The sequence below is a fragment of the Gymnoscopelus braueri genome (assembly GCF_963280865.1).
Source record: "Gymnoscopelus braueri genome assembly, chromosome: 23".
Taxonomy (NCBI): Eukaryota; Metazoa; Chordata; class Actinopteri; order Myctophiformes; family Myctophidae; genus Gymnoscopelus; species Gymnoscopelus braueri.
The window spans coordinates 30,537,098-30,562,279 of record NC_137625.1 but is presented as its reverse complement, the minus strand read 5'-3'; the positions used below and the strand labels follow the sequence as shown (position 1 = coordinate 30,562,279).

The 25,182-nt window shown below is 38.7% G+C and overlaps 1 protein-coding gene across 1 annotated transcript; it reads right to left on the bottom strand.

Annotated features, from left to right (window-relative positions):
- Positions 1–16,725: 16,725 nt before the first annotated feature.
- On the bottom strand, positions 16,726–21,428 carry LOC308079191 (gap junction Cx32.2 protein-like; the record flags this gene model as incomplete). Its single annotated transcript, XM_080420570.1, has 5 exons — positions 16,726–16,907; positions 17,015–17,115; positions 18,217–18,322; positions 19,206–19,479; positions 21,300–21,428. The coding sequence occupies 5 exons, from the start codon at positions 21,426–21,428 to the stop codon at positions 16,726–16,728; spliced, it is 792 nt and encodes a 263-aa protein (XP_080276696.1).
- Positions 21,429–25,182: the final 3,754 nt, after the last annotated feature.

Below are 25,182 nucleotides of genomic sequence, written 5' to 3'. Positions count from 1 at the left end.
TGAGACATTCTAACACAAATCTTGTATGGGGGCATAACATATTTTCAGATGGGGTCCGTAGACAAATACTTTACATTTTTATTCCCTACAGTAAGTACAATAACAGTAAGTAAATAGTGAAATAAAACTGAATCCATCCTCTTTGGGTCCAGTCCTAACCTTAGCAAGGCAGAGAGTTTCACGATCAAAGTGGGTGATGATGTCATCAAAAGAAAGGATGAAATTACCTACCTGGGCTCCATCTTGGAGGCAAACCTCTCTGGTAACAAAAACGCCGAAAAAGTGATCAAAAATGTCAACCAAACAACACGCTATTTGTGGAGGATTGATCGTCTACTAGTCAGTAAGAATACTCTGAAGATTCTTGCAGGGGCCCTCATTCAAGGTCATTATGATTATGCATGCACTTCATGGTATCACAACACCTCCAAGGCCTTAAAAACAAGGCTCCAAACATCCCAAAACAAACTTGTAAGGCTACTTCTTGGCCTCAATCACAAAACCCATCTAACCCCTGCTCATTTTGCTAGGATTGGATGGGGCCTGGTCTTCAAGATACACCACAACATTGGGATCCCCCTGTATTTGTCAAAATACTTCCAAAATGTTAATGAAGTCCATGATCATAACACCAGAGGCAGCTCCACAAATCATGTTCAACCCAGATTTGGCTCAACTAAGGGAATGAACTTGTTCTCATGCTATTCATCAAAAATGTGGAATGCCCTACCAAAAGGAGTAAAGGAGTGTAAAACCCTACTCACTTTCAAAACTGCCCTAAAGATACACCTTCAGGAGACTGCAATTCGAAAATGGCCCTTGTCTAAGTCTTAACCTACCCCCCCCCTCCTTCATTTTCCTCTTTTGTATATATATATATATATTTTTCTCTCTTCATACCAGTAACCTGAAAGCTGATTGTATGACATTCTGTATAGTAGTGTGTATCTGTCTGCCTCTTATATGACATCATGATTTGTGTGCATGGGATTCTCATCTTAAACAGGCTTAGTGCTTAATGAGAGTTCCAGTTTAGTAGACCTTGTATTGTGAATTTGTTCTTCCATGTACTGTTATGTACTGTCATGTACAATTATCATGTCTTACTAAATAAAATACATCAATCAATCAATCAGAAACAAGCACAAATAAGCAACTACACTTAAGAAACAAGCCCAAATAAGCAACTACACTTTAGAAACAAACCCAAAATAATCAACTACCCTTTAGAAAAAAGCCCAAAAGAATCAACTACACTTTAGAAACAAGCCCAAAATAATCAACTACCCTTCAGAAGCAAGCCCAAATAAGCAACTACACCTTTGAAACAAGCCCAAATAGGCAACTACACTTTAAAAACAAGCCCAAACTCGCTTATAATAAGCGGACATGGCAACACTGGCTTCCAGCTGTCGTGGAAAGTACTCTCCGGTTGGGAAAGGAGCGGTCACGTGGCTCCGGAACCGTCCAATCAACGGCGGATAGTCATTTCCTGGGGGCCTACGACATTCCTACTGATGAATTAGAACAGTAATGGATACAGGTTTTATAATTGTGATGTAAGGGTCTTTTATCCATTTCATTCCATTTCTTTTCCTTTTTTTTCTTTCTTCAAATGTATTAAACAGGTCTTAAAAGTCCTTAAATTGTCACTTTACTGTCATCATCATGGGGACCCCCCAAAACCTTGGGTCCTGACTTAGCCCTGAAACATGACTGTCATACCATGACAGTCATGGTGCCGAGTCCCCCTGGTCTAAAGTTGTGTTCGATTTTTTCCCATTGCCATCTCTCACATAAACATAAACGTTCAGATTTCAAATATAAAGTGCTTACCACCGAGCCACGGATGTTACAAGGCGATGCGGACCGCGATGAGTACCCGTATCTCCCGTATTGTTAAATAAAAAGCATTTTAATCCCATCGCCGGCCATTTTCTTTTTTTGTTTTTTTTTGTTTTGTAATGTATCAGAGTGCAATACACCTCCCAACCATTAGTGTCGCATGGTTGAAAGTATCGGAGACAATTTGGAGAAAATGGCCGGCGATGGGATTAAAATGCTTTTTATTGAACAATACGGGAGATACGGGTACTCATCGCGGTTCGCATCGCCTTGTAACATCCGTGGCTCGGTGGTAAGCACTTTATATTTGAAATCTGAACGTTTATGTTTATGTGAGAGATGGCAATGTGAAAAAATCGAACACAACTTTAGACCAGGGGGACTCGGCACCATGACGCTTGTATACAAGCGTCATGTGAACCATGGCTAGGTCCTGACTCACAGGTTGAGAACCACTGCCAGAGAGCACGGAAGTCCTGACGTCACTGCCGCTAGAGGGCGCTATATCCCCCTGGGTCCCAGTGTTATTATTATAATGTTTTATGCATAGAGTTAAAAATAGGTTTTATGTCTATGAAAACAAGCCCAAAAGAAGAAACCAAGACAAATGAGCACTATTAGCTACTTGAAAATAGCAGATCTACAAGCTTGTAGATCTGCTATTTTTATCAACAAAAAAAGTGGAACACAAATATTATATTATTTTTTAATGATTTATTTTATTAAAACCCCTTTTTGAGGGGGGGGGGGGGGGGGGCTTGACATTAAAATGTTAGAGAATCACTGGTTTAAACAACATCAGCCCAAATAACACAACCTGCAACAACCAACATTTACAAGCCACTTTACAAAAAACAAGCCCAAAGACGCTTAGAATAAGACATGGCAACACTGACATACACACACCTGTGACTGACAGGCAGACAGACAGATAGGTGTTTGACACAAGCCTGTGTGTGTTAGTAAAACAGTGACATAAACACCTCATTAAGTAATATTGATGTAAGTAGAGTATAGAGTAGTTTTCATCAGGCAGTGAAACTGCTTAAAGACATCAGTGAAGATCTGAAGGAGAAGTGTGATTCTCTAATGGAGTGAATTATACAGGTGAGTTATTTAGCTCCCTTCTGTTAGCCGCTTAGCATCAACAACATGTAGGCCTACATGATGCAATATAGAGCTGAATTATGTCAATATGTTGTATTGAGCAGTGGTGGAAAGTAACTAATTACATGTACTCAAGTAGGGAGACCAGGGACAAAACACAAAAGTAACAGGGGGCAAAAGTAACACACTCAATAACTCTAATTAGAAATAAGCTAGAGGGGTGAGACTTCTTGTGCACATGCTCAGTAGGGTCCTCTCTCTGCCTATGGAAGGATAGAATGATCATTTCATCTCAGTAGAAGTTTTCAACAAAAAAATGATTTTGAGGTGTAAATGTAAATTTTTGAGTGTACAGTATTTTCCTTCTGCTGTCTAAAGATAAGATGTCAGCTGATTTAAACTTGGATAAATTGTATCTCTATGTTGTTGGTCACAAATTAACATCAGCAGCCTATGCTAGTATAGGTGTTTCTAGATAGAATATGGGATTTTATCATGGTTGCCCCATCGGGGGCAATTGTAACAAAGTGACCGGGGTCAATTGTAACGTATGTGTTTTCAATGCAAGCAGATTTCATACTTTTATGTTTGTAAATGAACATATTTCACTAAATGTCACTACATTTCAAAGTAAAAATACATTTAAATAAAAAATAGACATACATTTGAAAAAACAAAATTGAAAAATAAAATGATTTGAATAAAAATACAAAATAATTAATTATGTATATAAAGCATTCGTAAGTAAAACTGTTAAATTATTAAAAAAAATACATATTACTTAGTGATGTGCTTTTATTTGAGATAAAGTGTATTAATATGACTTATTTTTACAGTGTTACGATTGCCCCAACCACTGTTACAACTGCCCCCGTCACGGGGGCAATTGTAACACTGTGACTCATTGCATTCAAATTAATATTTTAGTCTTGTCCTTATTAGTGAAAGCTTAAAAATTGTATTATTAATTAGGGCACATATATATGTTTCTTATAGCAAAAGATTACTAGGATATTTCAAGTAGTCTGTGAATTATGAAGGCAAATACAAAAAGTGTTACTTTTGTCCCCGGTCTCCCTACTGTACTTAATTACAATATTTCGTTTTTTTTTTTTACTTTACTGGAGTATTAAAAAATTTCAGTACTTTTACTTCTACTCCACTACATGTCAGAGGCAAATATTGTACTTTTACTCCACTACAATTATTTGAAAACTTTAGTTACTTTGTAGATTTTGATTATTTGATAATTATTACAAAACACTATAGCCCTATATAGATTTGGGCATTTGAAAATAGCAGATCTATAAGCTTGAAAACATGAAATGGTACATTCTGCTTAATGAGTACTTTTACTTTTGTTACTTTAAGTATATTTTGATGCCAAGCCTTTTGTACTTTTACTCAAGTAAATTTGCATTTCCAGACTTACTTGTAATAGAGACTAGAGTTCTTCTATATTGCAATATCGATACTTTTACTTAAGTAAAGAAAGTGAGTACTTGTTCCACCACTGCATGTAGGCCTACAGTACATGATGCAATATAATAATAATAATTATAATGTATAGCACCTTTCATGACATGAAATGCAGCTCAGAGTGCTTTACAGAGCAAGAGTAAAGCACAAGTGCTTCACGTAAAAAGTACAAATGATTAACAATTAAGCAAAAAAAGAAAAACATAAAACATTAAAGGGCATGGCTGCCCTTAGCACCATATATAGGGGATGAGTGGCGCAATGTCTTGTGTATTGGAGTGACGGAGGAGAACAATTAGTGGCCAAATTAATTGGGAGGTAGCTGATGGATACAAATGGTAGTTATACATGGTAGAGAGGATGTTGGTAGCAATAATGTGATGATTATTATACAATGTATTTGGTGTGAAGTCTCTTAGGATTAGTTTTTCTCTTTTGTGTTTTTTGTTTTTATTGTACTGTTATGTTGGGCCCTTTGTCCTGTCATACTCGTGGTGGATTGTCTACTGTCTTTTCTTGTCTAATAAAAATATTGAAACAGTAAAGACATAGCAAAATAGAGCTGAATTATGTATATTGTGTATGTTGTATTGAGCTGTGTTTGACTGTAGTGTTGAAGTTGCATCATGCAGGCCTACAGAACATAAAGGTAACAGGTGTGTATTTCAGTAAAGGTTAAATCTCTACAGGTTTTTTTTATGGCCAGATACGTATCATATATTGAAATGAACAGACCATTAAGGTGCTTGAAGGTGCTGTGTGGATGGGACTGATACTTGGTGGATATTTGGTGCTGTGACACCATGATGTATGAATTTATATCTATCATAATATCTATCTAATACATAATGTTTTGTTGGGGTGTCACAGCACCAAGTATCCTTCTACGAAACCTCCTAGCCGCAGGCAACTTAGATGTTATATAATGTTATCTATCTGGCATCTAAGTCGCGATACTAACCATTGACATTCCATTCATTGAAACAGAAAAGTCCTATCTGATTGTATTTAAACAACTTTAAACTTGCCAATATTGCAGCTCTACTAATAATATTAGTAGTAGTAATAATAATATGAATAATATCAGTGATAAAGAGGCTCTCATCAGCTCAGTGATACGATGTTTTCACTGAATGTTCACCCCAGAATAAAGATTCATGGGATTAGAGGTAAATTATTGAATATAGGATAGAAATATTTCACACTGCTTGGTGTAAAGAGATTCAGTAAATTAAACCATCACTGTTTTACCAATGATGGTTCAATTGAAAGTGATATTGGAGCCAGATTCACACACCTAGATTTCTGTTTAATTTCTCAATTTATTCAGACATGCATCTTTCTTTCTGTCTGTCTGTCTGTCTGTCTGTCTGTCTGTATTTCTTTCTTTCCATTGGAGTCATGTACACCGGTACCAGAGCCAAGGTGAAGACCCCAGACATCAACAGTCAGTGAGGAGTTAGACATCCTGACAGGATTGTTGCAGGAGGGACATCCTGGCTTGCATGGAGGTCTTTGAATGGCACGGTCAGTGTGTGGAAGCTATGTGCAGTAATACACATCAACCAGGATGAATATGTACCAACACACATCTGTATGGGATTGGGTGGCTGCCTGGCTACCAAGGCTGAGTGAGAAGATGGCAGCCAGGAGAATGAAGCTGGTCGGTCACTGCCTTTGACACCGAGAGCTCCCAGCAGGAGAGGAACGTACTGGAGAGCTAGCCATGATGTATGGAGGATGGAGATGACTGGAGACAACACTGAACTACAGAGAGAGGCTCTTATCTCTCTATCCATGGGTTCTACAGTTTAACCCTGGACATCACTGACACAGGGGGCGGCCATAGCTGAGTGGTTAGTGAGCCTGCCTAGGGAACCAGCTGGCCCTGGTTGCCCCAGGTTCGATTCCAGGCTATCCCAGCATATGTGCCGATGATATGAAATTTGTCCCTGAGCAAGACTCTTAACCCCAATTGCTCACAGGTTCTCATTGGAAACAAGACCGCAAGGACTTTCATGAACGACCTGTTAAAAGGAATTATCCTTATTGCGAACGCGGGAGGAGGCGCGCCTCCGACCAAGTGGAGCTTACTATGTAACCCTGCTCGGGTTGTGTCTCTGTATCTCTGTGTCTCTGTGTGCACTGCCTGTGTGCAGCTCCTCTGAGATAAGTAAATGTCCAATTTAGACGTACCATACATCAAATGAAAGGTCTTTGAAAACTGAACACACCTGTCAAGGTTGCGTTTAAGCCCGCCCCTTCCCCCGGAAGCCACGCCCCGGAGAAGGCTCCTAAAAACTCCCCATTGAAACCCCATGTTAAATGAAAAGTGCCCGAATCGCTCCCAAACTTTTTCTACCCCCCCTAAGTGGGGGTCTACGAACAAATACATCGGGCTCGGATTTTGGCTCCGCCCCCCGGAAGTGGGTGAAACAGGCACTTCAAACACTTTGTTGAATTGTTCAAAAACATTCCAAGTTTTTTTTTTGTGAATTTGTATTTTTCTAAGATGCTCCTTTTAACGAGATTAAAAAAAAAAAAAAAAAAAAAATTTATTGGTTACTTTTTTTTAAATATTTTTTTTCATTCTTTTTTTCCTTTTTTTGCGTTCGCTTACCGCGTTCGCGCGTCTTACTTGTCCTTAACACAACTGATGAAGTCAAGTAGAAGACGACTCAAGGTAGGAACTGTCTTTCTTCTTCTCTCTCTGCTGCTGTGTGTGTGTGTGTGTGTGTGTGTGTGTGTGTGTGTGTGTGTGTGTGTGTGTGTGTGTGTGTGTGTGTGTGTGTGTGTGTGTGTGTGTGTGTGTGTGTGTGTGTGTGTGTGTGTGTGTGTGTGTGTGTGTGTGTGTGTGTGTGTGTGTGTGTGTGTGTGTGTGTGTGTGTGTGTGTGTGTGTGTGTGTGTGCTCTTAGAAGACCTCCAGAACGCTGAAGAGGACACACAGGCCGCTGACCGCATACATGGTGTAGATGGAAAGTGGAAAGGTGATCTCACTGTGATGTATTGCTTTACCAAAAGCTTACACTGGGAAGATGATTTTCCAAGACCTGTCACTGAGACAATGGTTTACTGAACTGACTGAAGTGTGGTGGTGAGCCATGACTTGTATAGGCCAGGCCCTGCTGATGTCACTCTGACATGTCAGATGCTCTCATGGCACCACATCATCAGTGAGCGTTATCAGTTATGCCCAAATATGGAATTCCATGTCAGATTTGCCCAAATATGGAGATCCATGACATCAGACCTCCAAAGTACGTCTGTTAATATTGTGTAACCATGGCAACCTGATATCAACAAACATGAATGGAAATATTGTGTAACCATGGCAAACTGATGTCTGTCATTTCTGTATCTGTCTGTCTTTGTCCCTTTTATGGGATTGGATTTATATGCAATTTTGGAATGCATGCCCCACCTGGTTATGCAAGATCTGTCTGTCTGTCTGTGTCCCTTTTATGCCCATATATGGAGATATCTGTATCTGCCTGTCTGTGTCTCTTTTATGCCCATATATGGAGATTTCTGTATCTGTCTGCCTGTGTCCATTTAAAGGGATATTTCACTTTCTAAAATAAATTGGGTCATTTTATCGTCTACTCAGGCTTTTGTTAGCCCCCCCAGACAGTTTTTAAGTTGTTTGATTCAGTATTTAGACATTTGATATTCGTTTTATTAGACACGCCCCCTTCCTATACAAACCCATTATAACTTCAAACACCATTTTTTACGTGAATGTTAGATTCATCAAAAACCTTGGTTCTGGTGACTCATCCTGCCCTGTAGCAACTCATAATGTAATAACGGCTCATAATGTAATAACGGTTCATAATGTAATAATTTAAATGTAATAAAAACTCATAATGTAATAATCAGCTCATAATGTAATAAAAAAATGAGCGCATAACGTAATAACAGATTTTTCTATAATGTAATAATGTAATAATGTGTTACATTATGAATCTCACGTAGCCGCTTATAATGTAATAAAAGTTCATAATGTAATAATGTCTCAAATTGTTGAGAAAAGTAAAGTGTTACATCATAATAATCATTATCAGTATCATGGTCAGTATCAGTATCATGGTCAGTATCATGGTCAGTATCAGTATCATGGTCAGTATCATGGTCAGTATCAGTATCCTGGTCAGTACCATGGTCAGTATCAGTATCATGGTCAGTATCATGGTCAGTACCATGGTCAGTATCATGATCAGTATCATGGTCAGTACCATGGTCAGTATCAGTATCATGGTCAGTACCATGGTCAGTATGATGGTCAGTATCAGTATCATGGTCAGTATCATGGTCAGTACCATGGTCAGTACCACGGTCAGTATCAGTATCATGGTCAGTACCATGGTCAGTATCAGTACCATGGTCAGTACCATGGTCAGTATCAGTATCATGGTCAGTATCAGTATCATGGTCTGTATCATGGTCAGTATCATGGTCCGTATCAGTATCATGGTCTGTATCATGGTCAGTACCATGGTCAGTATCATGGTCAGTATCGGTATCATGGTCAGTATCATGGTCAGTATCAGTATCATGGTCAGTATCATGGTCAGTATTATGGTCAGTATCATGTCAGTATCATGGTCAGTATCATGGTCAGTATCGGTACCATGGTCAGCATCAGTATCATGTTCAGTATCATGTCAGTATCATGGTCAGTATCGGTATCATGGTTGGTATCATGGTCAGTATCATGGTCAATATCAGTACCATGGCCAGTACCATGGTCAGTATCAGTATCATGGTCAGTATCATGGTCAGTATCATGTCAGTATCATGTTCAGTATCATGGTCAGTACCATGGTCAGTATCATGGTCAGTATCATGGTCAGTACCATGGTCAGTATCATGGTCAGTATCATGGTCAGTATCAGTATCATGGTCAGTACCAAATGCCTCAAAATGCCTCAAATCATGAATGCAGTGTCCGATTGAAAGGCCTAAGAAGAAATGGCACCCTTTTCACATTGGCCTGTTATTGGCGCAGACTTTTCTGGCTCTTCCTGAACACACCTGTGGATTATACCAGGGACAATGACTTGGACTTTAGCCCCCCCTCGGACACACCTGTGGACTACACCAGGTACAAATGACTTTTTGTTGCACTCCCTCATGGAGCTACTTGCGGATTATACTAGGGTCAGTCCACTCTAGGTCTTTTGCACCTTAATCCCTTGTATAACGCACTGACTTTTTTTTTGGTCTTTTTTTTATTGTGCTCCTTTTCCTCTAAGCACCTTAACGTCCATTGTCTATCATGCACAGTATAAGTATAACATGCACAGTATACAATACATTGCTGCTATGCTCAGGCACCTTAGTTTAGTTTTTTTAGTTTTTTTATTATCTCAGGTAATTTGTAAATATGTAGATAACTTGTCTGGCCTTCTGTTGCTCTCTTGTTTTGATCTCCTTCCCACCTGCCCCCCACCCTCTTCTTCTCCCCCCCCCCCCCTTCTTTCTATGGAAACTAACGTTGCGATGGGAACGATGTACAAAAAAGAATTTCACCCACTTTTTTACCTTGTAAACCTGTGATGTGACAATAAAACTGATTCTGATTCTGATTCTGATAGCGCCACCAGCAGGTCTAATTTAGCAAAACACATTTTTGGTACAAAATGCCTCAAATCATGAATGCAGTGTCCGATTGAAAGGCCTAAGAGGAAATGGCACCCTTTTCACATTGGCCTGTTATAGCGCCACCAGCAGGTCTAATTTAGCAAAACACATTTTTGGAACAAAATGCCTCAAAACATGAATGCAGTGTCTGATTGAATTCGGCCTAAGAAGAAATGGCACCCTTTTCACATTGGCCTATTATAGCACCACCAGGAGGCCACAATAACCTACCTGACCTGGCGGAGACCTGTGCTCCGAGGAGCATTTTTTCTAGTTACATTATGCAGTGTTATTACATTATGAGTGGCTACGCAAGGTTCTTAATGTAACACATTTTTACATTATGGGCTCATGATTTTATTACATTATGAGCTGATTATTACATTATGAGCTATTATTACATTTAGTTTATTACATTATGAGCTTTTATTACATTTAGTTTATTACATTATGAGCCGTTATTACATTATGAGTTGCTTTAGCAACTCATAATGTAATAACGGCTCAACTCGTAATGTAATAACGGCTCATAATGTAATACATTTACAGTAATAAAAGCTCATAATGTAATAATTAGCTCATAATGTAATAAAAACAACAATTTGAGCCGTTATTACGTTATGCACTGTTACAACATAATGAGGGGCTACGCAAGGTTCTTAATGTATCTGGCTCATGATTTTATTACATTATGAGCTGATTATTACATTATGAGCTTTTATTACATTTAGTCTATTACATTATGAGCTTTTATTACTGTAAATGTATTACATTATGAGCAGTTATTACATTATGAGTTGCTACAGCAACTCATAATGTAATAACGGCTCATAATGTAATAAACTAAATGTAATAAAAGCTCATAATGTAATAAACTAAATGTAATAAAAGCTCATAATGTAATAATCAGCTCATAATGTAATAAAATCATGAGCCCATAATGTAATAATGTGTTACATTATGAACCTTGCGTAGCCACTCATAATGTAATAACACTGCATAATGTAACTAGAAAAAGTGCTCCTCGGAGCACAGGTCTCCGCCAGGTCAGGTAGGTTATTGTGGCCTCCTGGTGGCGCTTATAATAGGCCAATGTGAAAAGGGTGCCATTTCTTCTTAGGCCTTTCAATCGGACACTGCATTCATGTTTTGAGGCATTTTGTTCCAAAAATGTGTTTTGCTAAATTAGACCTGCTGGTGGCGCTATAACAGTCCAATGTGAAAAGGGTGGGATTTCTTCCTCGGCCTAGTCAGGTGTGCGCAAAATTTCACGGCAATCGCACGCTCCTTTGATGATTTGAGGCATTTTGTTCAAAACGAACCAATCCTGAAAACTTTGGAAGCCAATCTTAGCCAATCAGGATAGAATATAAAAAAGCGAAGAGATCCGTGTTGATCACATGACTATATAGATACTGTGTACCGATTTGCGTGAGGTTTGGACAAAATCTGTAGGAGTGATATCCAAAAATGTGTTTTGCACAAATCGGCCTCCTGGTGGCGCTATAACAGGACAATCTGAAAATTTGGGGGCAGAGGTTCGGCTTTGGCATCCAGGGAGTGTGTGTGCACAGTTTCGCAGCGGGCGGGCGGGCGGGCGGGCGGGCGGACGGACGGACGGACGGACGGGGGTAAAACATACTCTCTTGCCATGCCTTTCGGCCTGGCGGAGACAATAACGGCTCAAATTGTTTCCTGGCAAGTATGATGGTCAGTATCATGGTCAGTATTATGTCAGTATCATGTACGTATCATGGTCAGTATCATGGTCTGTAGAATGTCAGTATCATGGTCAGTATCATGGTCAGTATCATGGTCAGTATCATGTCAATATCATGACAGTATTATGGTCAGTTTAATGTCAGTATCATGGTCAGTATCATGGTTAGTATCATGGCCAGTTTAATGTCAGTATCATGTCAATATAATGTCAGTATCATATAAGTATCATGGTTAGTATCATGTCAGTATCATGGTCAGTATCATGGTCAGTATCATGGTCAGTTTAATGTCAGTATCATGGTCGGTATCATGGCCAGTATCATGGCCAGTATCATGGTTAATTATGGTCAGTATCATATCAATATCATGGTCAGTATCATGGTGACCATGAAACTGACCATGATACTGACCATGGTACTGACCATGATACAGACCATGATACTGATACTGACCATGATACTGACCATGGTACTGACCATGATACTGACCATGATACTGACCATGATACTGATACTGACCGTGATAATGATACTGACCATGGTACTGGCCATGGTACTGATATTGACCATGATACTGACCATGATTCCGACCATGATACCGATACTGACCATGATACTGACATGATACTGACCATGATACTGATACTGACCATGATACTGACATGATACTGACCATGGTATTGACCATGATACTGACCATGATACTGACCATGATACAGACCATGATACTGACCATGATACTGACCATGGTACTGACCATGATACAGACCATGATACTGATACTGACCATGATACTGACCATGATACTGATACTGACCATGATACTGACCATGATACTGACCATGGTACTGACCATGATACTGATACTGACCATGATACTGATACTGACCATGATACTGACCATGATACTGACCATGGTACTGACCATGACCATGATACTGATACTGACCATGGTACTGACCATGATACTGACCATGATACTGATACTGACCATGGTACTGACCATGATACTGACCATGATACTGATACTGACCATGATACTGACCATGATACTGATACTGACCATGGTACTGACCATGATACTGACCATGATACTGATACTGACCATGATACTGACCATGATACTGACCATGATTCTGATAATGAGTATTATGATGTAACACTTTACTTTTCTCAACAATATGAGACATTATTACATTATGAACTTTTATTACATTATAAGCGGCTACGTGAGATTTATAATGTAACACATTATTACATTATTACATTATAGAAAAATCTGTTATTACGTTATGCGCTCATTTTTTTATTACATTATGAGCTGATTATTACATTATGAGTTTTTATTACATTTAAATTATTACATTATGAACCGTTATTACATTATGAGCCGTTATTACATTATGAGTTGCTACATGCCCTCCTAATACGTAAGGGGGTCGTGTTTTTTCGATTACTTTTTTCATGTATTTAATTACAATGTTTTATTGTATTTATTTATTTCATTTTCCAAAGAAAATAATTAAAGTAAATAAAGTAATTGAAAAAACATGGTGTCCTCACGTATTAGAAGGACAATATGTGAGTCACCAGAACCAAGGACGGGTGTTTCCGATGAATCTAAAATGGTTAAAATGGAGTTTGAAGTTACAATGGGTTTGTATAGGAAGGGGGCGTGTCTGATAAAATGAATATCAAATATCTAAATACTGAATCAAGCAACTTAAAAACAAAGTCTGTGGTGCTCCTAAAAGCCTGAGTAGACGATACAATTACCCACATTGTTTTTGAAAGTGAAATACCCCTTTAACTCTGTAACTGCAAGAGTTTTTCAGAAAAGTGTCACAAAGTGTCTACAAGCTCATAGCACGGCACAGAGTGCCGTGCTATGAGCTTGTAGATCTGCTATTTTTGAAAAATCGTTAAGAAAGTCAAATCTTTGCTTCTGGGGGGTCCCTGGAACAAAATATTTCACAAATGTTCGCTTTAAAAAATATATTTTCAAAGATTTGCACACATTTTCATGATAAAAACAAAACAAAAACATAGCAGATCGACAAGCTCATATCACAGTGCTATGAGCTTGTATATCTTGTATATTTTTTGAATAGCCCAAAAAAAATGACCCAGATTCGTTCCCCGGTGTGAATGGATTAAAAAATGTTGAGATTGTGGATTTTGCTCAGCAAACCTTTTGGATGTCAGTAGGACATAACTCTTTATCTCTATATTTCAACTTTGTAGGGTTTTTCATAAATTAACACCCTACTTTGTCTGATACAAGATCCATTGGAACTTCCTGAGAAAAATGAGCTTTTTAACGTTGCATCGCAGTGAAACTGTGCTCACACACTCCCTGGATGCCACAGCAGAACCTCTGCCAAATGTTTCACATGGGCCTGTTATAGCGCCACCAGGAGGCCATTTTTTGACAGTACTCCTACAGATTTTGTTCGAAACATCACCCAAATCAGCACATAGTATCTGAATAGGTCTTTCAGATTTTTCATGTCATCCTGATTGGATAAGATTGGCTTCCAAAGTTTAGTGCTCCATTTTGAACAAAATGCCTCAAATCATGAACACAGCATGCAATAACCGTGACATTTTGTACACACATTCCCACTAGGCCGAGGAAGAAATGCCACTTGAAAATGTTCAAATCAGCCTCATGGTGGCGCTATAACAGGCCAATTTGTGTTTTTACCTGTATGCGCATGCCCTAAAGGGGAAAAACTTTTGCCCTGCATTTTTCACATCTGCCTTTCATAGCGCCACCAGGAGGCCGACTTATGTAAAACATTTTTTTTTAATATTACTCCTACAAATTGTGTCCAAACATCACGCAAATCGGTACACATTGTCTCTATAGTCAAGTGATCAAGACGGAGCCGTCCTATTTTTCATATTCCATCCTGATTGGCGAATTCTGAACATTGCTGGCCCACACTAACATACCTGACCTGGCGGAGACCTGTGTTCCGAGGAGCACTTTTTCTAGTTTACTTATTCTTTGATTGTTTTTCTTTGGATTGCCTTTTTGCCTGGCCACAGTTATAAATAACAATGATGTTTTCTTGCTGGTTAAATAAAGGTTAAAAATAAAACAGTGATATTTATGTTTTTTATTAGCTGGACAACATAGTGGTATTTAGTGTCTTTTGTTCATTGTTAGGACAGGACAGGATAGACTTTATTGTCCCTAGAGGACATTTGTTCATGGACACATGCTGTACAGTAACTGATGTAAAAGATACAATGTCCTACATTATATTCAACATTTTATTTCTATAAAAAGACAGTATTGACATCAAAATATACTTAAAGTACCAAAAGTAAAATGTATTCATTATGGGAGTGTCCCAATTCTCACAATGCGTAGATTGACCATTTTCGCTATTTTTTTAATAGGACCCAAGTGGTTAATGTTTGCTTTCCAAACGGTACATTTACACAAAATGTTGTATTTTCCCTCTATTCACACATTTTAATATTTGATCACTTTATTAAAGCAGAACACACTGTCAAACATCACATACAAAATAAATACATTACATCTTTAATATATACAGCTCTGAAATGTGTCCTTATTGCTACCGACCATGGCAAGAAAAACAAAAATGAGTGACTATCTTAAAAAAAACAAAAAAAACAACTGGGTCCATTGACTCATAATTAAGTAAATAAATCCAGAGAATCAACCAGGTGTTTTGTAGGCTGACCATTTATATAAAAAAGCGATCACCCTGAGATCATTTGTCCCTTCCAACCTAGTGCCACGGAGCCAGATAACTATTCCACAATATCCGAATGCTACTTAAGAGCCTGGAACTACACCTCTCGAAAGCCGAGAACGGAGGCTGTCATCTGTTCGTCATTTCCGTTCATGAAAATATATTTTAAAGTGTCTGTACATTTTATTTTAGAATTTCCATTTCTGATAAACGGCAAGCTATATTATGCATATAATTATATTATGGAGAAACAGTCTGGCCCGCGAGACTACTTCCTACCTGAAAGCCCACCCCTAAACAACCCCCACATATACCTCATATACTGCCCCCCCCCTCCCCCATACCACCCCATCCTCTTCTACTTGAAAACCCCCATACCCATTTGGTTCCATTTGTGCGCTTTCAGAGTTACAGACCCATAAGGGTCCATTTGGTTCCTATCCATCATTTAGCTGGGGACCCCCTGGAACCCCCTCAAATACCCCTGGGGGTCCCCGGACCCCACTTTGAGAACCAATGTCCTATACTACCCTACGGCGGTGGCTGGGTTTGAAGTCAGACGGTCCCATATATCCACATGACCATATATGGGCATAGTAGTCGGATCTGTGGCTCTGGACAACCGGACCCTTGTATCTGTCAGTCCTTGCCCCCTTTAATGCCCATATATGGAGATCGCTGATGTCATCAGTATATGCCTATATATGGGCATGCCCCCTTTTGTGCCCATACATAGAGATCCCTGATGTCATCAGTACTGCATATGCCCATATATGGGCATGGTTATGTCTGAGTCATGGTTGGTTCTAGATGTTCTAGGTTGGTTCTAGGGTTTGTTCTATGTGTTCTAGATGTTCTAGGTTTGTTCTAGATGTTCTAGGTTGGTTCTAGGGTTTGTTCTATGTGTTCTAGGTTGGTTCTATATGTTCTAGTTTGGTTCTAGGGTTTGTTCTATATGTTCTAGATGTTCTAGGTTGGTTCTAGGGTTTGTTCTATGTGTTCTCGATGTTCTCTAGGTTGGCCCAGTGGTCTGTCATGCCGTGCTGTCCGGTGCAGCGTGCAGGCTGGTTCTAGGGGTTCTAGGGGTTGTTCTATGTGTTCTAGATGTTCTAGGTTGGTTCTAGATGTTCTCTAGGTTGGTTCCAGGGTTTGTTCTATGTGTTCTCGATGTTCTCTAGGTTGGCCCAGTGGTCTGTCATGCCGTGCTGTCCGGTGCAGCGTGCAGGCTGAGCTTGTGGTTGTGCATCAGGGTGTTGTTGGTGAAGCGGGAGTGCAGGGCGATGGAGGAGGAGGACGGAGCTGCTCTTCTCCTCCTCCTCTGTCCAGAAGAACAGATCAGATAGAAGACCTCCACCACGTTAAGGAGCAAGGAGACACCTGGAAACACCAAGCACAATGTTAATGATTCAGCTTACCGTGGATGCTTGAACGTTTTACTTTGAAATCTTTTGTAGTTTTTGAGATATTTATCTTTCAAAACTCACAGGCCACGACCAGCATGAAGATGATGAAGATAGTTTTTTCCGTTGGACGAGACATGTAGCATTCCACGGTGAAGGGACAGGGGGCTCTGGAACATACCACCCTGGAGGGAGGGGGGAAACGGTTCATCACACTATATCAGAGGTGATGCAACTTTGATGATGCTGAGGGCCACTATATTTCCACACTCACTCCAGAGGAACATATTGCATATACTGTCGGGCAGACACCTCTTATCTCTGTATTTTTTTTTAAAAATCTTAAATTAATGCCGTACTTCGCCATTCTATGTCACACAAAAGTAGCAGAAATAGCAGATCTACAAGCTCAAAACGTGTTTTGAGCTCGTAGATCTGCTATTTCTGCTATGTTTGAATTGGAATCCAGATTTATTTTTGCTAATTTTCAATTGGAATCCTGAAAAGTAACATTGTTTTTAAAATTTCAAATGCATTTAGTTATAGTATAACTAAATGCATTTGAAATTAAATAAGTACATACATAAATACATAAGTATAACTTATACGTGTTAATGTTAACTCTATGAACGTAAATACAAATACATTGGACTTAAAAAAGACAATAGAATGTTAATACTAGTCATTAAGCTACTAATATAGACTGAAGTAATTAAAGCGGTCATGTTTGCATGTTTGGAATCATAACAGCTGAAATCAATAATATATCACTATTCTGATATTAACCTGTGGGACGCATTAAGTGAAGGTGGGGGCCGCATGTGGCCCCCGGGCCGCCAGTTGCCCATGTATGCACTAAATGATTGAATCTGTTTAAAAAATAAATAAATCAATGATGGATTTTAATAACAGTAATCAATATTGAGTGTCAATAATCAATTTTCGTTCAATACAAAAAGGCAAAAATAGTCGATCTACAAGCTCACATCGGGACACATTTTGAGCGATGTGACAGTGTTTGCCATGTGACGTGTTGTGAGCTTACTCTAAATAGTGCTTCTTGATTATTCGATCTATCTAAACATTAGAACATGGGGCGGCAGTGGCTCAGGGGTAGGTTCCTAGTTCAATCCCATGGGCTCCCCCAGAGCACTTGGAAAAGCGCTATACAAATGCAGTTCATTATTATTATTAGAACAATCGAATAATCAAGAAGCACTATTTAGATTCTAAGTGTAAACAATGGAATAATTGCTAATACATTAATGTGTAGTTTGCAGGCCTACCGTGGGTCCATGATGAAGCCATACAGATAGTATTGTCCTACGATGAAGGCTACTTCTAGGATGATCCTGAACAATATGGTGGCCATGTAGCTGCCCAGCAGGTCACCTTTAATGACAGGACAACACATAATGGACAAATAATGATACTTACATATTAGTCAGGATACAAACAACAATATCAGTTTAGAAATCTGAAAGGTTTTGATAATGAAACATTATAACATAAGTACTGTGTTTTCACATTTGAATATCCAGCATTTACCCTGTTGTCTTTTTGAGGATGATACTACCAAGGTGTTCAAAGGTATTCTACTAAGCCTAATAGTATTTTAAGCACAGCCATTGTTTTAGTTTAGTTTTGAGTTTGGGTAGGGAGTCGACATAATTATACATAATGGGATTTGGTCCACCTTATTTCGGATGCTATCAATGCATTGAATGGGACATTATCATGTTTTACCATTGAATGGGCGAAGTAGGCGACATACTGACCTACCCGCCATTTATCAGACTATTCTTTGGGTGTTATCAGGACATACTGACCTACCGACGGAGATGACTTATATAAAGTTCAGTTTTGGTTTGGGACCATGACGGAGGCGCATGCAGTCTCAAGCCAACTGGAGCCACGTGAGGGACCACCGAGCGAGCTAAAGCGAGCAAGTTGCCGTCCCGAACCTTGCGACGTTCGCTTGAGCCTACTCAGCGCCTCCAAGTTATGTACCGATAGAGTTATGTACCGATAGAGTCATGTACCGATAGGCACAGAATGGTAAATCATGTTGTGGGGACTGCTCCGCCTCCGAGTAGGTCAGTATGTCATGATTAAGCCCAATGAATGGTCTGATAAATCGCGGGTAGGTCAGTATGTCGCCTACTTCGCCCATTCAATGGTCTGATAGAACGTGATCATGTCCCATTCAGTGCATTCCACGTTTTGACGGCAGCATAGTAGAATGCCACCATTTTGGGGGAATGAGGTCCTATACCTTTGATCTTGACGTGTCCGCTCTGGTCAGAGTATTTGGGAGGTTTGAGGAAGTCGTCTCCAGACTGAGCCTCCATGCGTTGCCTCACTTTGTTCTCCTTGTGGATGACGTGCATCACGTGACCCAGGTACACCAGGGTGGGCGTCGACACGAAGATGATCTGCAGCACCCAGAAGCGGATGTGGGAGATGGGGAAGGCGTGGTCGTAGCACACGTTCTTACAGCCAGGCTGCTTGGTGTTGCAGATCATGTTGGACTGTTCATCACCCCACACCTGTTATAACAATAATACAGTTATTATACAACTGTTCATCACCCCACACCTGTTATAACAATAATACAGTTATTATACAACTGTTCATCACCCCACACCTGTTATAACAATAATACAGTTATTATACAACTGTTCATCACCCCACAGCCCACACCTGGAAATGTTAAATAGTTTAATGATAATAATATCTTAAATTGATTTTGCACTTTTTAAGTACCCTTTACATGGGGGGGGGACAACAGAACAACTTTTATTACAGGTCTCCGCCAGGTCAGGTAGGTTATTGTGGTCCAGCAATTTTCGGAATGCGCCAACCAGGCTGGAATGTGAAAAATCAGGCGGATCGGACGGATCCGTCTTGATCACTTAACTAAAGAGATCATTTGTACTGATTTGCATGATGTTTGGACAACATTTGTAGGAGTAATATTAAAAAAAAAAAAAAATCGGCCTCCTGTTGGCGCTATAATAGGGCAATGTTGAAAGGGTGGCATTGGTTCCTCAATGTAGTGCGAATGTGTGTGCAAAGTTTCACCGCAATCGGACGCTGTGTTCATGATTTGCAACATTTTGTTCAAAAGATCCGTCTTGATCACATGACTATAGAGATCATGTGTATCGATTTGCGTGAAATTTGGATAAAATCTGAAGGAGTAATATAATTTTTTTTTTTATATAAGTCGGCCTCCTGGTGGCGCTACAAAAGGCAGATGTGAAAAATGCATTTTCCTTGACCTCTAGGGAGTGCGCAATCACATTTTTACACAGATCGGTGCAGTAATAGGTAAAAACACGTATCGGTCTGTTATAGCGCCACCATGAGGCTGATTTGAACATTTTCAAGTGGCATTTCTTTCTCTGCCTAGTGGGAATGTGCGTGCAAAATGTCACGGAAATTGTGTTCATAATTTCAGCCATTTTGTTCAAAATGGAGCACTCCTGCAAACTTTGGAAGCCATTTTTAGCCAATCAGGATGGAATATGAAAAATATGAATATGAAGTGGCCTCCTGGTGGCGCTATAAAAGGCCCATGTGAAAAAATTAGGGCAGAGGTTCTGAATTTGCATCCAGGGAGTGTGTGTGCACAGTTTCGCTATGATCAAGCCAACGGAGCTAGAGATTAGCTGTCCACAGACGGACGGTCACGGACGGATGGACGGACGGATGGACAGGGTGCAAAACATACTCTCTCGCCATGCCTTATGGCCTGAGAGACAATGATTACATGATTGTTCAGTGCCTTGTAGGTGTTCAGTAGTATTTTGAAGTAGATTCTTTGTCATTTAAATAGTGTTAATGCATAGTAATCAGGGGTCATCGCCATGCCGGTGTAACAGCCCAAAAATACACCCCCCGGCCAAATTATACCTGAATGAAAAACACAAGGGGCTATAATCTGGGCTAGACTGTAATGCCACATGTTTAAATGATGCATTTATATAGCGCTTTTATCCAAAGCTATTTACATAGCTTGTGCATTAAATTCACCCATTCATAGATCGATGGAGGAGGCAAGGCACCAACCTGCTCATCAGGAGCAGTTAGGGGTTCAGTGTCTTGCTCAAGGACACTTCCACATTAACTCAGTGGGGGAGGCCGGGATCGAACCCGCGGTTCTCATCTGGCCGCTCTACCGGCCACTCTACCCCTGAGCCCCGTTTATCAGTGCAGTCAGTGGTTCCATCGCACGTTATTGATACATAAATGAATATAATAAGATTTGTAATGGACATGGAAACATTGATAACCCCTGATACCCTAGTATTCATCTTTGTTGTTTGTTGACTAAAGCAGGAGGTTTCAACAAAAACAAACAGACCTTCTCAGCTCCAGCTCCCAGCACCATGATCCTGAAGATAAACAGAACCGACAGCCACACCTTCCCAACCACCGTAGAATGAGTCTGGACCTTATCCAGTAGAGAGGAGAGGAACCCCCACTCCCCCATCTGTTAAAACACATTATTAATAACAATAATCACATTATTAATACCAATAAACCCCCACTCCCCCATCTGTTAAAACACATTATTAATAACAATAATCACATTATTAATACCAATAAACCCCCACTCCCCCATCTGTTAAAACACATTATTATTAACAATAAACCCCCACTCCCCCTTCTGTTAAAACACATTATTGATAATATTAATTACATAATTAATAGCAATAAACCCCCACTCCCCCATCTGTTAAAACACATTATTAATAATATTAATCACATTATTATTAACAATAAACCCCCACTCCCCCTTCTGTTAAAACACATTATTAATAATATTAATTACATAATTAATACCAATAAACCCCCACTCCCCCATCTGTTAAAACACATTATTAATAATATTAATTACATAATTAATAGCAATAAACCCCCACTCCCCCATCTGTTAAAACACATTATTAATAATATTAATTACATAATTAATAGCAATAAACCCCCACTCCCCCATCTGTTAAAACACATTATTAATAATATTAATTACATTATTATTAACAATAAACCCCCACTCCCCCATCTGTTAAAACACATTATTAATACTATTAATTACATTATTAATATCAATAAACCCCCACTCCCACATCTGTTAAAACACATTATTAATAATATTAATTACATTATTAATACCAATAAACCCCCACTCCCCCATCTGTTAAAACACATTATTAATAATATTAATTACATTATTATTAACAATAAACCCCCACTCCCCATCTGTTAAAACACATTATTAATAATATTAATTACATAATTAATAGCAATAAACCCCCACTCCCCCATCTGTTAAAACACATTATTAATAATATTAATTACATAATTAATACCAATAAACCCCCACTCCCCCATCTGTTAAAGCACATTATTAATAATATTAATTACATAATTAATACCAATAGACCCCCACTCCCCCATCTGTTAAAACACATTATTAATAATATTAATTACATTATTATTAACAATAAACCCCCACTCCCCCATCTGTTAAAACACATTATTAATACTATTAATTACATTATTAATACCAATAAACCCCCACTCCCACATCTGTTAAAACACATTATTAATAATATTAATTACATTATTAATACCAATAAACCCCCACTCCCCCATCTGTTAAAACACATTATTAATAATATTAATTACATAATTAATACCAATAAACCCCCACTCCCCCATCTGTTAAAGCACATTATTAATAATATTAATTACATAATTAATACCAATAAACCCCCACTCCCCCATCTGTTAAAACACATTATTAATAATATTAATTACATAATTAATACCAATAAACCCCCACTCCCCCATCTGTTAAAACACATTATTAATAATATTAATTGCATTATTATTAACAATAAACCCCCACTCCCCCATCTGTTAAAACACATTATTAATAATATTAATTACATTATTATTAACAATAAACCCCCACTCCCCCATCTGTTAAAACACATTATTAATAATATTAATTACATTATTAATACCAATAAACCCCCACTCCCCCATCTATTAAAACACATTATTAATAATATTAATTACATTATTAATACCAATAAACCCCCACTCCCCCATCTGTTTAAACACATTATTAATAATATTAATTACATAATTAATAGCAATAAACCCCCACTCCCCCATCTGTTAAACACATTATTAATAATATTAATTACATTATTACTAACAATAAACCCCCATCTGTTAAAACACATTATTAATAATATTAATTACATTATTAATACCAATAAACCCCCACTCCCCCATCAGTTAAAAACACATTATTAATAACATTAATCACATTATTATTATTAACAATAAACCCCCACTCCCCCACCTGTTAAAACGCATTATTAATAACAATAATCACATTATTATTAACAATAAACCCCCACTCCCCCATCTGTTAAAACACATTATTAATAACATTAATCACATTATTAACAAAATAAATGCCCACCCTGTTTTAAACACATAGAATGTAGTTATGTGTTGAAATGGTCAAAGAGAGAGAATAAGGTACAGTGGTGGAACAGGAACATGTATGTGTAGTACCTCTGCTTTGTCACACGATGGGGCACTTTCCTAACATTCCATGTGGTGTCATGGAAGGATGTCTGAGATACTATTTAGTATAGGGTGTTGAAAATAGCATGATCTTCATTATGTACGTACATTAGTGTGTGATTTCAGACACAATATTGTTAACAATAATAACACTAACCCAAGGTCATGGGCATCGTAGCCCCTCAGTTTGGCCTTCTACCCCTCATACAATGATCTGCCCTGAGGCCACAGTGACCTTGATGCCCCACCCGCACTGCCCCAGCTGATTGCACCCATTTCTCCTCCAACCTCTGTTGTCAATATATTTTTTTAGTCTTTTTGAGATCCATAATTCTTAACTCCTCCCCTCCCCATCCTCGAAGGGGAGGAAAGGGGAGGGCCTAATCTGAGCCCTGGATTAGCCCAAAGCTGAGTGTGTATGAAGTTTTGACTCTGTCAATATATTTTGTGAAATTAACAGCTGTATTATTAACATACAGATGGTAATACTATATACTGAAAACATGTATCAATTTACTAATTTCTGTGGATTTAAAGGACGATTTCACCCATTTTCAATCTGTCTTTGTATAATTGGTCCTCACTAATACTCATTATAATATGGCACCATTTTTGTCTATGCTGTGTCTCAGAAGAGGACAGTGGACACTTCAGAAACCTGCCTACCAGTGACATCATCGATGGGGAATCCAAGCTAATGGTAAAACTGTAGGCTTCCTAGTCCTGGAAAGTTAGCATGCTATGATGGAAGCCATTGTTTTCGTGTTAATACAAATCTAAATAAAACAATTTAAATCTTGTTTGAGAAAATGAATCTGCCTAACGATGATGTCACTGGTAGGCAGGTCCACAGCCCTCCTCTGAGAGACAGAGTAGAACAAAATGCTACCGTTTTATCATGAGCATTAGTGAGGACCAATTATATGAAGACAGGTTGAACATGAGTGAAATTATCCTTCAACCCAGGGGTGATGCAACTTTGATGATGGAGAGGGCCACTATATTTCCACACTCACTCCGGAGGAACACATTACATATACTGTACAGAAACAGCCTATCTCCGTATTTTAACTTTTTCTATGTCACACAAAAGTAGCAAAAATAGCCGATCTACAAGCTCAAAACGCGTCGCAGTGCCATGCGTTTTGAACTTGTAGATCTACTATGTTTTGCTATTTTTGAATTGGAATTCTGATTTTGTTTTTGTTGTTTTTTAAATTGGAATCCTGAAAAGTAAAACTTGTATTTAATTTCAAATGCATTTAGTTATACTTATGTTAACTTTATGAACTTAAATAAAAATATATTGGACGTAAAAAAGACATTTTAATACTAGTCATTGAGCTACTAATAGCGACTAAAGTAATTAAAGCGGGTCATGTTTGCATGTTTGGAATCATAACAGCTGAAATCAATAATATATCACTATTCTGATATTAACCTGCGGGCCGCATTAAGTGAAGGTGGGGTCCGCCAGTTGCCCATGTATGCACTGCACTGTCTCTCTGTATTCTATGATCCTATAGTTTACTGAGACACTACACTGTCTCTCTGTATTCTATGATCCCATACACTATCTCTGTATTCTATGCTCCTATAGTTTACTGAGACACTACACTGTCTCTGTATTCTATGAT